Source organism: Grammomys surdaster, unplaced genomic scaffold, assembly GCF_004785775.1.
Source record: "Grammomys surdaster isolate TR1022 unplaced genomic scaffold, NIH_TR_1.0 99, whole genome shotgun sequence".
Classification (NCBI taxonomy): Eukaryota; Metazoa; Chordata; class Mammalia; order Rodentia; family Muridae; genus Grammomys; species Grammomys surdaster.
Window position 1 is genome coordinate 17,759,136 of NW_021604578.1, and position 16,635 is coordinate 17,775,770.

The 16,635-nt window shown below is 41.9% G+C and overlaps 1 protein-coding gene across 2 annotated transcripts in view; it reads left to right on the top strand.

Annotated features, from left to right (window-relative positions):
* Positions 1-281: 281 nt before the first annotated feature.
* Slc30a5 (solute carrier family 30 member 5) overlaps positions 282-16,635 on the top strand; it is a 31,517-nt gene continuing 15,163 nt past the window's right edge. Inside the window, exons 1-5 of one of the 2 annotated variants that reach the window (XM_028783957.1) lie at positions 282-608; positions 5,712-5,834; positions 9,306-9,372; positions 10,921-11,006; positions 14,648-14,735. In XM_028783957.1, coding sequence (XP_028639790.1) covers positions 532-608; positions 5,712-5,834; positions 9,306-9,372; positions 10,921-11,006; positions 14,648-14,735 — 441 coding nt within the window. In that variant the 5' untranslated portion in view covers positions 282-531. Of the gene's footprint in view, positions 637-5,711; positions 5,835-9,305; positions 9,373-10,920; positions 11,007-14,647; positions 14,736-16,635 lie in introns of both variants that reach the window. The other variant, XM_028783961.1, reaches the window with a different exon arrangement.

The following is a 16,635-nucleotide window of genomic DNA, read 5'->3' on the forward strand; positions in this document are numbered from 1 at the left end:
GGCCGTTGGAAAAAGAAGAACCCTGACGCAAAGGGCGAAGCTCTATTTGTTAACACAAGGTGCATTTTCTAGGGCATCAGCCATCAGGAAGACATGCTGTAGCCGAGATGGACCTTAGGTGGCGCTGCAGGGACCCGTAAGGGCTTCTCTAAAAGACGCGAGAAGGGGGCGGGTCGATTCGAGCCTTCTCTGCGGTGGGAGGAGCCTGAGCGGAGCGGAGCACGTGTCCAGCTGCGCGCAGGCGCAGGATTGGTCACTCCCCCGGGAGTGAGGGCTGCCGGGGCGGATGACGTGGCCGGGTAACGTCCCTGCCCGTACGGCCTCCCGGGAACGGCGCTGCCGGAACAGCCCGCGGCCTAGTCCCGCCCAGCGTGCGTGTGCCTGCCTGCCGAGCCCGGGCTAGCGGCTGGGACTGCTGAGCCTGCGAGGACGCTGCTGACATGGGGGAGTGACGCGCCTGCGCCCGCGCTTCCGCAGCGGCGGCGAGACATGAGGAGAGCCCGCGGCGCGGGCAGCGGCTCTTGAGCCGGCATGGAGGAGAAGTACGGCGGGGACGCGCGGCCCGGGCCCGGCGGCGGCCTCGGGCCGGTGGACGTGCCCAGCGCCCGGTAAGGAGGGATTCCACGGCCGGCGGCGGTGCGTACAAGCTTCCCTGTCTTGCTCGGACCCCGCCGGTTACCTCTGTGGCTTGAGATCGGCGAGCGGGCGGGAGTCTGGGCTCGGGACGCACCGCCTGGCAGTTTCCAGTCCCTAGAGAGAGGATCTGGATGTTCCTCCCTGCCACTTAGGTAACGCAGGGCTCCTTAGCTTGTCCCACGACTCGTCGAGAGGATATGCGGAAGCTGTCACTTTCTCAGGCGAAGAAACCAAAGTTCAAGCCGGTGAACTTGGGTGTACAGCACAGCAAAAATGCAGCCCTGTCATCGAGTTGTTGCCGTGGTTTTGTGGGGGAGGGATGGGGGTTTATTTTAATAGTTAGAGATGTGTGTTACTCTCCCCCCCGCCCCAAACTCATACCGTACAGGGATTCGTAGCGTGAAAATTCTTCTTCACCGTCCCTCCATCCTCAAGGCAAACCGAGAGTAGTGTACACTGGCACTAGCCAGTTGTGTCCTTCCTGTCCTGTCCTAAGTTCTGAGGTAGTGTTAAAGCCCAACAATTTCGTTCAAACTGGTTATCAGTATGTACTCTGAGTTTCGTGATTGTTTTTGGTAATGTTTTTAGACCGTGGTTACAGCATTACCAGCTAACTTTTTGTCTGTGAAAAGACACATATGCTGAATAGAATTTAAACCAACTGCGGGATTTGCAGAATGCATTTGGTTTTCTATTTTCAGCAATTCATTTATAGCATGTCACGTGTTAACCAGTGACCCATAGCAGCTAGATGCAGAAGGGGCTACTGCTATGGATTGATAATAGAGGGAAGTCCTAGAAGGAACAAGACTAGGTCAGTTCACAAAATTGGACCATGGAGACAGATTAAAGTATCAGATCGTTGTTAAATTTCCTGTTAACTCCTGATTTCATAGCAGAGTTGCCATATTTTTAGGAAATACAGGTATTTAGGGTTAAAATGTGACATACTTCATGTACTTTCAAATAGTCCAAGGGCTTTGTGTGTGAGAGTTGAGACAGTATTGAGTGGTTTAAAAGTGGTTTTGCTTAAGAGCCTACTGTCTTGACAAATATGGTAAGCGCCCTTTGCCAGCTTACCTGCATTATTTGCTTAGCAGAGTTGCCCTTCTGTTGTAGGTTATTACAGAATTTAAATTTTGATTCAGAGCTGGCTGAATTTCAAGGTGTTCCAGGTTGCCAGAGTTTTCTGTGTGTTCAAACACTGGTTATTAACTGCAACAAAAATGATCAGATCCTTTCATTGTGGTTATTTTTATGCCTGAATGCACAAATGTTTTAAATAAAGGTTTCTATTTTGACTTCATTAAATCTTTGGTGGTCAGGACAGCCAGCATTTGCAGAGTATCTCCTATGCCCCAAAGACTCTTTGTGTATAGCTCCCTTTAATCTTTTCAAGAACACTAAAAGCTAAGTAGTGATATCCTTGTTTGATAGGTCAGGAAATAGCATTGCCTTAGGTCACAAGACTGATGGATGTCCTGGTAGTCTGAGTTGTTTCAGAGTCCGTGTATTTACTCTGCAAGCCTTTTGTTTACACCTATGAAGCATAAATGTGTATTCAATAAATTGAACTAGTGTTATTATTATACATCATATTTCTTTTTGAGACAAGATATCATACCATGGTATTCAAACTGTCACCTCCTTCCTTAGCTTTGCAAGTGCTAGCATAGACCACTGTACCTGGTCAGCAGCCTTGTTTGTATATATATGTGCTGGTGTGCTCTGTCACTGCCTTATTCCCTAGAGACAGGGTTTCTCACCGATCCTGGAGCTAGCCTAACAGCCCTATCCAGCCTTCTGTTTCTGCAGTGCAGTGACTGCTATCCTGGCTTTATGTGAATGCCAAGGGTTCAAGCTCACACTTTCACAGCAAGTGCTCTACCCACTGAACCACTTTTAAAATGTCTATATGTGTACATTGTTTGGGCATATTCTCCCTCGCACTCCTCTATGCCCTCCTCTTCTCTTGGTATCTAGAGACTGTGCTAGCAATGGACACATCTCAAGAAGGAGCTATAAACTCATACCCAAAATTTAAGAATTGCAATATGGAGAACTGAAGAAATGTCTAACCACATAGAAGACCAGTTATATTTTTTATTTGATCACTTAATAGCAAATAGTGGTTTCTAAGTTGGGGGACTGGGTTGAATTCCCTGCTCTGCCCTGAGGCTCAGTGGCCGGTATGAGAACCTGTCTCTTCTCTCATCCCTGTCTTCACCTACCAATCCCCTTAATAGGAACCACAGTGTCTCTGTTTTCTGTATATGGTTACTTAGTCTTAACTAGTTTTTTCGATGTGTCCAGCAGGAAGATATATTAACTAGAACTTTAAAAGTCAAAGAATGCAGAAGCTTCAGGATGTTGTAGGACATGCATTTAATCCCAGCGTTTGGGAGGCAGAGGCAGGAGGATCTCTGAGCTCCAGGCCAGGGCTACAAGAAGAAGCCCTGTCTTTTAAAAAAAAACGGGAACTATTGAGATGGTTCAACAGGTATAGGCTATTGTTCCCAAGACTGATGACCTGAATTTGACTCCCTGGACCCATGTGGTAGAAGGAGAGAATCAACTCTCACAATTCTCTGTCTTCGTATGTTCTTATGCACGTGCACACGTGCGTGCACACACACACAATACTAGTATTAATAATACCTGTAATAAAGGAAATTTTTTAAGTCAAAGAATACTGTTTAAAATGTTGAGGAGATTTTTCTAATTTGATAATTCTAGCAGAAAGCTCTTGAGTGTATATTGTATGAAAAATTTCAATGTCACAATATGTGTGTGATTGCAAATGTGGAGAAAGTATTTGTTGACACACATAGGAAAAGGTTTGTAATTGTTTACCTGTGAGGAGAAAACTAGAAGTGACTCTATTTAAAACTTTTCCAGCCGGGCCGTGGTGGCGCACGCCTTTAATCCCAGCACTTGGGAGGCAGAGGCAGGCGGATTTCTGAGTTCGAGGCCAGCCTGGACTACCCTGTGAGTTCCAGGACAGCCAGGGCTACACAGAGAAACCCTGTCTCGAAAAACCAAAAAAAAAAAAAAAAAAACTTTTCCAATAATCTGCTACTCAGGAATTAACATTATGACCTCTGGGGTGTTATGCACATATGTGTGTGTGAAAATAAAGTTGGTTGACTAATACTAATATATTATCAATGAGTATTTTAACATGAATTGCTTCATATCTCTCATTTAAGACCCAGTTTTTTAATTTTTAATGCTTTATATAGAAATCTATAATCTTTGTAAAACAAGTATGTTAAGTACAATTTGTCTTTTCCTTGATCTTTGTCATAAGCGATCTGAATTGACTGGACTGCGCTAAACTAACTGCAGGCCTCCTGCCCAGTGCTCGTGTTTAACATGTGCTCTGTGCTCTGACAGAAGGGAAGCCTTCCCTTCCCTTCCCTTCCCTTCCCTTCCCTTCCCTTCCCTTCCCTACCCTACCCTACCCTACCCTTGCTTAATTCTTGATTCATAGTCAGTACACACATATCTTAACTCTGTGGAAATACACTTTCACTTCTTTATAGTTAGTGGCTACCACGTCTTTTAGAAGCATCTGTCAGTTTACTTGGGAAGTGTAGTCAGTCTGTCTGCCTATTCATTCCTGAAGACCTGGAGCTCTTTGAGGGCAGGGCCCTTGTATGTGTCTTGGTTATTACATAGAATCATGAAACTGGCGAGGCTTAAACAGATAAGGATTCTCTCACATAAAAGAAACCAGATTGCCCACAGTGTTCCCCAGATGAATTCCTTATGACTCTTCCCTGCCATTGTTTATTCTATATTAACTTTTATTTTCAGACTTATAAAATGGGTACAGCATTTTTAGCTAAAATTTTTTAAATTATTTTTAATATATTTTGGGTTTGGCTAAAAATATAAATTAAAATGTAAATTTTAGGTAAGTTAGGTAACAGGGTCATGAGGTTGAGATTGGTCTGTACAACATAGTAAGATCCTGTCTCAAAAAGAGGGGATGAGAAGAAAGGTTTTCCTTTAAGGCAGGGATAAGGCACTCCTTTCCTGTCAGGAGAAAGAAGTGAGGTTGTACCTGAAGCTGCCCTGCCAGACCTCCCTGGGTCTCGTTGGCCCTTTGTAGCATCCAACACATATTAAGTGAGCATGGAATATTCATCCAGAAGCCAGAAGTTAAGCCTTTTGGTTTGTGTAGTGGTTGGGAATGAGTAGTTGCCTGCCCGGATCTGGGGAGGCAGGAGTCTGGGGGCCTGATTTCCTGGAAGAGTTGCCAAAGCCCCTTCCCCACTTTGCAGCTTCCTGCTGCCCCTGAAGTATGTGTCCACTGCCTAGTCACTTGACTTTCAGCTCTCAGTGCAGCTAGCTCTTCAGTGACCTCAGTGCAGTCTTTTAGCAGGGCAGATGGACAGATGCCTCCTAGGTGTAGTAATCTTCTCATCTCTGCACACAGAATGTGGTTTCTGTTTGTTTTCTTAATTCTCCTTGGTGTTAAATAACTAGTTAGTAAAGCAGATTTCAAGTGACTGTTAATTTTGCTAAACTATATACATTATCTGTGGAGGTTAGGGGGTGCTGAGAACTGAACCTACAATCTCTCACAATTTAGACAGTCACTCTACCACTGAGCTATATCCTCAGCCCCTCCCTCCCCGCCCCTCTCAAGATAGGGTCTCATTGCCTGTGCAGAGTGTAGTCTTAAACACACTCTGCTCCTAGGCAGATCTCTGAGTTTAAGGCCAGCTTGGAGTATGTAGTGAAACCCTGTGTCAAATAAAAAAGAAAATCTTTCTGCTCAGCTTCCCAAATAACTGGGATTACAGGCATATACCACCAGACCTACCTTAGACATTAATATACATTGAAACTAAACCAGGAGTATGTGACCCAAAATGTTAACAGTGGTTAACATGTGGATGGTGAGTTGTTTGGAGAGGATTTTTATTGTTTTATATGTGTTCATGTATACTCCTGTAGTTTTTATTATGACCTACCGTACTTGGATATTAAGGGGGAAAAATAAGATTACAGCAATCCTAGTGATTTCAATCATATTAAAAATTGTTCCTGTTCTTATTTTTCAGATTAACAAAATACATTGTATTACTGTGTTTAACCAAGTGTTTGAAGGCTGTGGGACTTTTTGAATCATATGATCTCCTAAAAGCTGTTCACATTGTTCAATTTATTTTTATATTAAAACTCGGGTGAGTATGGAGAGGGCCTTAATGTTTTTTTATTTCTCTGAAAATCCTCTTTTGACTGAGTATTTTTTTTTTTTTTTTTTTTTTTTTTTTTTTTTTTTTGGTTTTTCGAGACAGGGTTTCTCTGTATAGCCCGGGCTGTCCTGGAACTCACTCTGTAGACCAGGCTGGCCTCGAACTCAGAAATCCGCCTGCCTCTGCCTCCCGAGTGCTGGGATTAAAGGCGTGCGCCACCACCGCCCGGCTTGACTGAGTATTTTTAAGAAATCTTACTTATGTGTTCTGTGAAGTTTATTTCTTCTGACAACTATCTGAATTTTTTTTTCTATAAGTAGAAGCTTGTACAAGGGTAGAAGTATAGAGACCCATCAGAAAAAGGTTATTTCAGCTGAGTGCAGTAGTCCATACTCCCAGCACTTGGGGGCTTTAGTCAGGAGGATTATGAATTGGAGGCCAGCCCCAGTTACACAGTGAGACTCTGTCTTAAAAATAAAGTAAAAGGCCTGGCAGTGGTGGTACATGCCTTTAATCCCAGCACTTGGGAGGCAGAGGCAGGCAGATTTTCTGAGTTCGAGGCCAGCCTGGTCTACAGAGTGAGTTCTAGGACAGCCAGGGCTATACAGAGAAAGCCTGTCTCAAAAAAACCAAAAAAGTAAAAGAAGGTGGTTGAATTCTAATGACTTGCCAAACAGGCGTTTAGTTCAGTTTGTATTGCTAAGATTCTTGTAAAGCTCTTTTAATGCCTTGCTTAATAGACAGTTTGGTTCCTATCTGTGCTAGCATTCACTCTTTTGTAATGTCTTGTATCCTTTAATCTCAGGAGATGAGGAGTTCCTTACGCTCCTGAGAACAGGTGTGAAAATAAAATGGAGATGTTGTATTTTTATAAAAGTGATTTTGACAGGCTGCAGAGATGGCTCAACAGTTAAGAGCACTAACTGCTCTTACAGAGGTCTGTCTCAGTTTCAGTTCCCAATATCTGTTTGTGTGGCTCACACCTGCCTATAATGCCAGCTCCAGAGCTGACACTCTTCTGCTCTCTGCGAGCACGGATACACATATGTAGACGCACATACACATAGCTAAAAATAAAGTAAATTTTTAAAAAGAATATAGTTTTGACTTTATACTCCTTATGGAGTTATAGACTGTCTTCTGATGTAGCTCAGTCGTGAGGCAGTCATAAAAATGTTACCTGAGGGGGAACACCCTCATAGAAGCAGGGGGACAGGGATGGGATAGGGAGTTTCCGGCCGTGAGGGGGACCAGGAAAGGGAATAACATCTGAAACGTAAATTAAGAAAATATCCCATTTAAAAAAAAAATGTTACCTGAGCTTGCCTTAGTACAGACATTCCTTGTTTCCAAGTTAAATCATGCTGTGCTGTGTCCTCATAAGAGTACAGGGTCCTCATGCTCTATACAATTTGTATACAGTTTTCTTCCTATGTAGAGATTTATAAACCTTGAGATTAACAGTAAACCCTCCACCCCATGTTAATAAAAGTCTTTTGGGGGGCTGGAGAGATAGCTCAGCGGTTAAGAGCCCTGACTGCTCTTTCAGAGGTCCTGAGTTCAATTCCCAGCAACCACATGGTGGCTCACAACCATCTGTAGTGGGATCTGATGCCCTCTTCTGGTGTGTCTGAAGACAGCGACAGTGTACTCATATACAGTAAATAAATAAATCTTTTTTAAAAAAAAAGTCTTTTTGGTTTTTCAAGACAGGGTTTCTCTGTAGCCCCGGCTGTCCTGGAACTCACTCTGTAGACCAGGCTGGCCTCGAACTCAGAAATCCACCTGCCTCTGCCTCCCAAGTGCTGGGATTAAAGGCATGTGCCACCACTGCCCGGCGTTAATAAAAGCCTTATCAAAGACACTTAAGGCCATAGTTTGCCAACTTAGGAAAAAGATTCTTTTGTTTTGTTTTACTTTGTTTTGTTTTGAGACAGCGTTTCTCTGTGTGTAGCCCTGGCTGTCCTGGAACTCACTCTGTAGACCAGGCTAGCCTTGAACTCTCGAACCCAGAGATCCGCCTGCCTCTGCCTCCCAAGTGCTGGGATTAAAGGCGTGTGCCACCACCGTCCGGCCAGGAAAAAGATTCTTGATTAGAAAAGTTAAGCATTTTTATTAAGCTGACAGTAAAAAGGTGAAAGCATGTTACTGTTATATTGGCTCAAGATTTATTACTATTGAGTTTAAGAGAAGATGAATTCTTTTGTTTGCTGTTTTAAGGTATTGACAATATTGAAAGCTAATCATAGTAGCACATGCCAGTGATCCTACCACTTAGCAGGCTGAGGCTATACAGTCACAAGTTCCAGATCAGCGTGGACTGCATCATGAGACTCAGTCTTAATACTCATTACTGCTTTTGTGGTTTATGAACTAGTTCTGAAGTCAGTTATCAGAAGGTCCTGATTTTTGCCATGAAAGCCTCATCACTAAAGACAGTGTCTACTACAGTTCTTTTTGTTGTTGCTGTTTTATTTTTGAGGCAGAGTCTCTGTATCCTTGGCTGGCATGGAGCTTGCTCTGTAGACCAGGCTGGCCTCTAACTCACTGAGATCCACCTGCCTCTGACTCCCAAGTACTGGGAGTGTACACCACCATACCCAGCCTAGAGCAAAGTTTCTTAGATGTGATGATCGTGAAGAATTTGTCAACCAAAAATTAATTCAAAATCAGATGCATATTGGATCTGGGGTTCACGACTTAGCTGTAGTCTTGGTTCTGCACACAGCATGAACACTTTGCACGATGTGTACCATCTAGCCGCTACACAGTGTCAAAGAATACTTCTGAATTACTCTTTTATATTTTGGCTTCATGGGGTTTTTTTTCTGTTTGGTTGGTTTGATTTGGAGTTTGTTTGTTTGTTTTGAGACAGGTTTTTCTTTGTAGCCTTGGCTGTCCTGGAAGTCACCCTGTAACAGACCAGGCTGGCCTCAGACTCACAGAGACCCACCTGTCTCTCCCTCAGAGATGCTAGGATTAATGGCATGTGCCACCACCAATACTCTTGTGTTTTGAATTAGTGTTTTTGTATTATGTAAAAACTTTTCTGCCTTTATGGAAGCATAATGGTTTAATTACAGTAAGCAAAGATTTAATATTTTCCTGGTGTCATTCTTCAACATTTTTATATCAAATTAGTGTATCTAATGTGTATAAACACATCCATCTCATTAGTATGCAGATTTGCTGTTCTCTTTAATAAATAGTAAAATCATATATACCAAAGACTTTAAGATACATTTTAAAGATAAATTTATTTGATTTGTTAGCAGTAAATATTTGATTTGTATATCTGTGTACCACAATAGCATAAAAATACGTCAGGTGGAAAGGGGCCATGGGTAGACAGAGTTTGTAAAGCTCCGCTCTAAAGGACAGCATGTTTCTAGTTCTGGTGTATTTGTTAAATTGCACCTTAGAATTTATGTTAATATATTACTCTTTCAATGTTTACAGGACTGCATTTTTTATGGTTTTGTTTCAAAAACCGTTTTCTTCTGGGAAGACTATTACAAAACACCAGGTGAGATGCAGACAGAATCATTTATTCCTAACAGCTTTCCTCGCGGTGGGCCAGAATAAAGTGCCCTGTTTTTAATATTTGAAGACTTCACTTCCTGTTTTGTTTTGGGATTTTTGGGTTTTTTTAGGTTTTGTTGTTATGTTGGTTGATTGCTTTGGTCTGGTCTGGTTTGAGACAGGATCTCCTGTAACCCATTCTGGGCCTGAACTTGTTATGCACAGATGGTCTTTCACTCCTGATCATCTGGCCTGTTTCCCCAGTGCTGCTATTGCAGGGTTACACTACCATTCCCCGTGTACAGTGCTGATGCAGGAACCCATGCATGTGGGCAAGCCTACCAGCCTAGCTACATCCTGAATCTAGAGGTAACTCACTCTTGACGTGTCTTTTCAGAATTGAGGCTCCACAAGTGAACTATAAATTTCAATGTCATGGAATATTTCCAAGTGTAGAAAAGGGTGGCAGAGTTTAAAAGGATGTCTTTGATTTCTCTTGCCTCAATTTTACCCACTTATACAGTGGAGGTAATAGTACTGTTCTCTATATGATATATCATGTATCTGTGAGGAATAATTTATACATGTAAGGGTTTTTAGTTATACCTCACGTGAGTATGCAGTACATGTTTTCTTTGTTATTCCCTCTAGGTGGCTTCATGCCAGAAAGGTTCCTCATTCCACTAGTCTCACATAAAGCATCTCACTGGAAGCAGTTATATTCTACTGCATGTTTGCTTCATGTCACAATTGCTTCATGTCACAATGAGTGTTCTCTACCATATTATCAGAGTGGTAACTTAAGTGCTTCTGATTTAGAGACTAAGAACATCTTGAAAGTATAATTAATCTTTTCAATTCCACCAGAGGTTTTTTTTTCTCTTATTTTCAAATGATTATAGCATAAGAATTGCTTATAGAAAACATAGTGGTATACACAGGTACTCACAAAATGCATCTAGCCAGAAACAGGAAGATCTACATAGTGAGACCTTTAAAAGACTAAATCATTAATTATTGCTAGAAATCTAGTGAGGAAATGAAAAATTATACTACACTGGAAAAAGACTTGAAGAGCTAACAGCCAGGCATGGTGGTGCATGTCTTTTAATACGAGCACTCAGAAAGTAGAGACTGGTGAGTCTGTGAGTATACAAAGCTACATAGTCAGACTGTCTCAAAAAAAAACTAACAGAGTAAGAGCTTACATAACGGAAGTGAATGTCATTAGTCAGTCTTGGCAGGTTTTATTTAATGCTAAAATATGTGATTATTTAACCTTTAAAATGGTTACATAATTATCATATTTCCTTCTGAGCATTATTTGGTTTCTTTTTAAGACAATGTCTGGATGTCTTAGGCCTGAGCAACCTGGAACCCACTGTGTAGACCAGGTTAGCCTGAAATCACAAGGGTCTGCCTGCCTCTCTCCTGGTGTAGGAATCAACGGCATGCTCCACCATGCTGCCTCCTTGTAGGTTTTATTTAAGCTTGAAATATTTACTAGCAAATGGATTTGACTGAAGTTTTTTGTTGTTGTTTCTATTTATAGTGGATCAAAATATTTAAACATGCAGTTGCTGGATGTATCATATCACTTTTATGGTTTTTTGGCCTTACTCTTTGTGGACCACTAAGGTAAATAAAAATATGTATATTCACTATTTGTTTACATCTCTTCTTTTGACTTGATTTTGTTCTGTGTGTTTTAGTGTTTGTTATGTGCACATGTGGAAATCAGAGGACCTGTGGCTTTCACTGACCTTGTTCTCTATTTTATATCAGAGATTTACTTGCACAACTGGTTCTGTCACTTCTATAGCATTGTTGAATACATTTCAACATAGAAAAACTGATTTAGTCTTGGGTGAATACCATTAATATATTTGTTAATATCACAGATATTTTATTGTCTAATCCAAAAGTTTCAGATGGAGAAGTTAAGATGTCTGAAATGGGAAGTGAAACAAACCAGTAAAGATGAACCATCTTAACAGGTGCCATGGGGCTCCTCTTAGCCCTGCAAGTGCACTCATCAGCCGAAAGATGGGGCGAGTGATACAGGCCGCTCTCCCTTGTTTCTCTTAGGTCTGTGTAGAGAATGTCTTTGTGCTTATGGGACCAGTTGAAGGAGGAAATGCTGAAAAATAACTTAGTAAACATTAAAATGTGCAACTCTCATGAGGAAAAAAAAAGTTTTTTTAATTTTTTGAGACAGGGTTCCTCTGTAGCCTTGGCTGTCCTAGAACTCACTCTGTTGACCAAGCTACAGATCTGCCGGCCTGTGTCTCGCAAGTGCTAGAATTACAGCTGTACACCACCACTCGTGACTTAAGAATTTTTTTTTCAGGTCTCTAAAAGCTATTAGCAACAAAGTATAAGAAGAGGTGCCTTGCCCTTGCCTTTGGTTAGGGAGAAGGATGAAGGTTAGGGAGACATAAGGGCTGGAATGAAAGAAGAATCTCCATTATAGTAGTAAAGATGGACCAAGGAGAGGGGCGGGGTGGGGCGGGGTGGGGCGGGGCCTCTGGAGGCCAGGGAAGTACCTTCTGGGCTGGGATTTCTTTGGTTTATTTGCCTTGTGCTTTTCAGACACTGTATGTAGCAGCCACACCCTAGAGGAATGGTTGAGTTTCTCAACTTTGGTAGAACCTTTTCAGTTTAAGCTTGATCATAATTGAGTATTGTTATCAGTCACTGTATTTTAATTTTCTTACTCATGAAATTATGTTTTAGTTCATATAAAAACCCCATCCCTGTGTCTTAAGATACAGATAGAAAGAGAAAATATTTAGTCATCTGCTTGCCCCTTACCACCACCCACCTACCCTGCTTTTCTCCATCTTTTGCTAAACCCATGATGCATTTTAAGGTGTGTACTTCAGAGCTGAGCACAGTGATGGTTTGTAGACAGTCTTATTTTAGGTTAGTATTGCCATGTTGATATATTAATTTCTTAAATTAGAACCTTCCAAATATGATAAAAATTAAAGTTATGATGAATGTTCTTTCATTACAGACCTAGGCAAAGAAGAAAAATGCCATATTTAACAGAGAGCTGGAATTGGGTTACTGTCTAGATCTATAAGACCCCTTTTTGTTGGTTTAGGGTCTTTGGTGTTTGGCTGTCCCAGAGATTGAATCTAGGGGCTTGCACTGAGCTGCATCTCTCTGCCACTTCCCTGTTTGAGTCAGGGTCTCACTGTGTAGCTCTCACTGACCAACCTGGAATTTACTGTGTAAGCCAGACTAGCCAGACAGTTCTACATAAAATACTTCATTAAATATAGACTTGCATTAAATATAGACAAGAATGTTTTAAATTTATTTTTTACTTTTATTTATGTATGTGTGCCATGTGCGTGTGGCTGCCCATAGAGGCCAGATGAGGGTTCCCCTGGAACTGCTTGAACGGAACTTGAGTCCTTTGGAAGAACAGCAAATGACTAACTGCTGAAGCACCTTTCTAGCCCCTGTCTGTTTTTACTGTAGGCGTAAGTGTGTGCACCTGAGAATGTGTAAGTGCACTGCGTGCATTTGGGAGATTGAAGAACTCAGGGAGTCAGATACACTGAAGCTGCGAGTCAGATATACTGAAGCTGCAGCTCCAGGTCGGCTGTGCTCTTGTGTGGGTGCTTGGAACCAATCCATGTCCTCTGTAAGCACAGGAAGCCAACTGAGCCACTGAGACATCTCTCCAGCCCCAACACAGATATGCTTTAAGAGGAATAATTCCGTTCCTGATCTAGGAAGCCTCTCTTCTTCCTTGGGCATTGTAGCACACATCTGTAACCCCAGCACTTGAGAGGCAGAGGCAGGTGACTTTCTGTGAGTTGAGACCAACCTGGTCTACAAAGAGTTCCAGGACAGGCAAGGCTAATAGTGAGATACTGTATAGAGAGAAAAAAGGTAATTCACTTACCTTAAAATTAATTTTTTTTCAAAGTATTTACTTCAGTGCTAGGCAGAGTGGGCTGTGTGCTGGTAGCTCAACTGATTAGAAGGCTGAGACAGGAAAGTCACTTTATCCTCAGGGTTTGAAGCTAGCCTGCGCAGCTCACTTTATCCTCGGAGTTTGAGGCTAGCCTGGGCATCATACCAAGTTCTTCTCAAAAGCAAAAATTTTAATATGCACTTTACTAATGTTTTAGATGTATTTATTTATGTTATGTATATGAGTGTTTTGGCTACATGTATGTGTACCACGTGTTCTCCTAGTGTATGCAGACACTAGAAGAGGATACAGCATGCCCTGAAACTGAAATTGCAGAGTTGTGGTGCTGGGAACCAAAGCTGGGTCCTCTACAAGAGCAGCAAGTGTTGTTACCCACTGGGCCATCATCCAGCCCCAACTACAGACTTACTAAGTGTCTGCTAATACACACAAGAAATCTAAGGGCTGGGGAGTTGGCTTAGTAGGGAAATGCTTGCTACAGAGCTATGGAGACTTAAGTCGAGCATGGCGGCCTATAACCCTGCCATGGGAGGTCAAGACAGGCAGTTCCTGGGACTTACTAAACAGCCAGTCTAGCTGAAAAGAAGCTCTAGGTTAAGTGAGAGGCCCTGTTTTTTAAAATACTGTGGAGAGCAATTTAAACGTAGTGTAGTTGGCTGGGCGGTAGTGATGCATGCCTTTAATCCCAGCACTCAGGAGGCAGAGCCAGTTCCAGCACAACCAAAGCTACACAGAGAAACCTTGTCTCAAATTTAAAAAAAAAAAAAATGCAAAGAAACCTTGTCTCGAGACGATGATGATGATGACGATGACGTAGAGAGTGATGGAGAAGGACACCCAGTGTCAACCTCTAGCCTGTGTGTGCACCCATGCACATGCATGTGCATCACATAGATACACTCACAGAAATCTAGGCCAGCAGGATGGCTCAGAGGAAATGCACATGCTATGCAGGCCTAACATCCTGAAGTTGATTTCCAGATCCAGAGGTAGAAGGAGAAAACTGATTCTTGAAAGTTTCCTCTATCCTCCCTGACAAACTGTGACACAGTAAATACCTTTTTTATTTTTATCAAAAACAATTTCAAAATTCGATATATTTTTTAAATGACATAATTCTGACTGAAGATTGTTATTTTCAGATATTCATGGCCTCATTCTTTCTAAGGCAGCTGATACCAAAATGTTCTCCAAGGGAATTGTTCATGTTTATTTTTCTCAGTTTTTGTGAAACTCGGGGGCTTTCTTTCCCCGTACTCTAACTGGATCCATGCTTCCTGGGAAAGGTCAGATACGTTTCCTGAATGGTCTTTTATTTTCGTAGGACTTTGCTACTGTTTGAACACAGTGACATTGTCGTTATCTCTCTGCTCAGTGTGTTATTCACCAGCTCTGGAGGAGGACCAGCAAAGGTAGGAGTTTCCATCATTGTTACGTAGCATTTGAAAGCCATGAGATTAATGCTAGCTTAACATTCTTCTTACAAAACAGTTTTCTATTTTCATTTCATTTTCACATGATTATAGATTCATAGGATGTTGTAAAATTAATATACAGATGTATTTTCCACTCAGTTTTTTGCAAAGGAAATTTCAAAGGTTGATATTGTATAGCCCGTGCTATATCCTTTATTCGAGTATTAGCAATGTTACGCATGTGTTTGTAGACTGTATAAATACCTGTACAACCAAGATGGAGAAGTGAGTATCACCAGCAAAGATCTCCTTCACGTGGAGCCCATAGCTCTCTCTGCCTTATTCTTAAGTTAGTAAAAAAAAAAAAAAAAAGCCTGTGAGCTTGCTAGATTTAGTCTGCTAAACCCAACGTTTTACCAACTAGTCATCCCTATTTATGAATAATTTAAGTATACTGCCTTTGGAAAATGAGTTGTCCGCCTACAGTCTGCATGTTAGAGCTAGCTAGCACTGCAGTATTTCTATTTCATCAAATTAAAATATCCTGCTCATGGTCCATTGGCCTGAAAGTTGTCATCCACAGTGTTGCAGTAGGACAATTAATCCTGCTCAAATCAACCTGGCAGCGTTCCTCATTACCTACCACGATATTCTGGGTTCCCAAAGGAAAGACACAATACATGCAGCCTTCTATACTTTAAGATGCCTTAAACAGCCCAATGGCTGGGACACTCCAAACTCCATGCTGTTAGCACACTCTCCCCTCTGATATTCCTGAATTATTTCTTACTAAAACTACATTTCATCCCGGCTGTCCCAGACCCAGGCCTGCAGCCCTCCTGAGCCACAATCCTCGACTCTTACATGTTGACAGTGTCTCTGTCTTCAGTCTACATTTCTCTGGCCTGGTCTCTCTCCTTTCCCAGCATGGCTGTTCTCCATCCTCCTTCCTCTCTCTGTCCCCTTGCCAAGAATCCTAAAGTCCCACCTCTGTCTCCCTGCCCAGCCATTGGCCACCGGCAACTTTATTTACGAGTCAAACCCAACTGGGGGCAGAGACCCTCAGTGTCTTACAGGTAGACTCTTGTGCAATTTTGGGAACCCAGTTAACATACAAATAAGAGACTTTGAGACTGGCCTGTACTACATAGTGAGACTGTTTTTAGAAACCAAAAGAAAGGGCAGCAGAGAAGGGAGGAATGGGAGTTAAGGGAAAGAAAAATGTCAGTTGTATAGGTTTGTAGTGTATGTTCCTTTTGTCATATGTCCACCACACTAAGAATTTATCGAGTGTAATGATAGTCATATAATGCGTAGACTAGTATGCTGTTTTCATTTGAAATTTTTATTTACTCAAAGTATTATAGTTCCGTTGTTAAGTATGCATGATATTATATATAAATATATGAAATAGTGCATTTAAGCATAAGTATTACATAGGAAATACCTATAAATTTACAAGTATCAAATTACAGTAAGAATATATGAGGTTTTTATACCTAATCTAGAATACTTATATAATCTAGGCTTATGCCTTTTCTGTATAACTTTCTTTATATAAATCCCATCCCTGCCAAGAATATAAATTTAAGTTTATCAGGGCACTGGAGATATGGCCCAATGAGTTAGAGCAGGAGGACCTGAGTTCAGGTCCCAGCACCCATGTAAAAACCATGTATGTGCCTTAACTCCTCAGCATTGTATGACAGAGACAGGCAGCTCCTGGGGCAGGCTGGCTATCCTGCCCACTGCAAACAGCCAACTTCTGGTTCATTGAGAGGCACTATCTCAAAACATAGGGTGCAAGAAGGAAGATCGCTCTGTAGTTAAGAGGACTGGAATTTGGTATCCAACAATCCCTGTGGGTGGCTCACAACTGCATGTAACTCAAACTCCT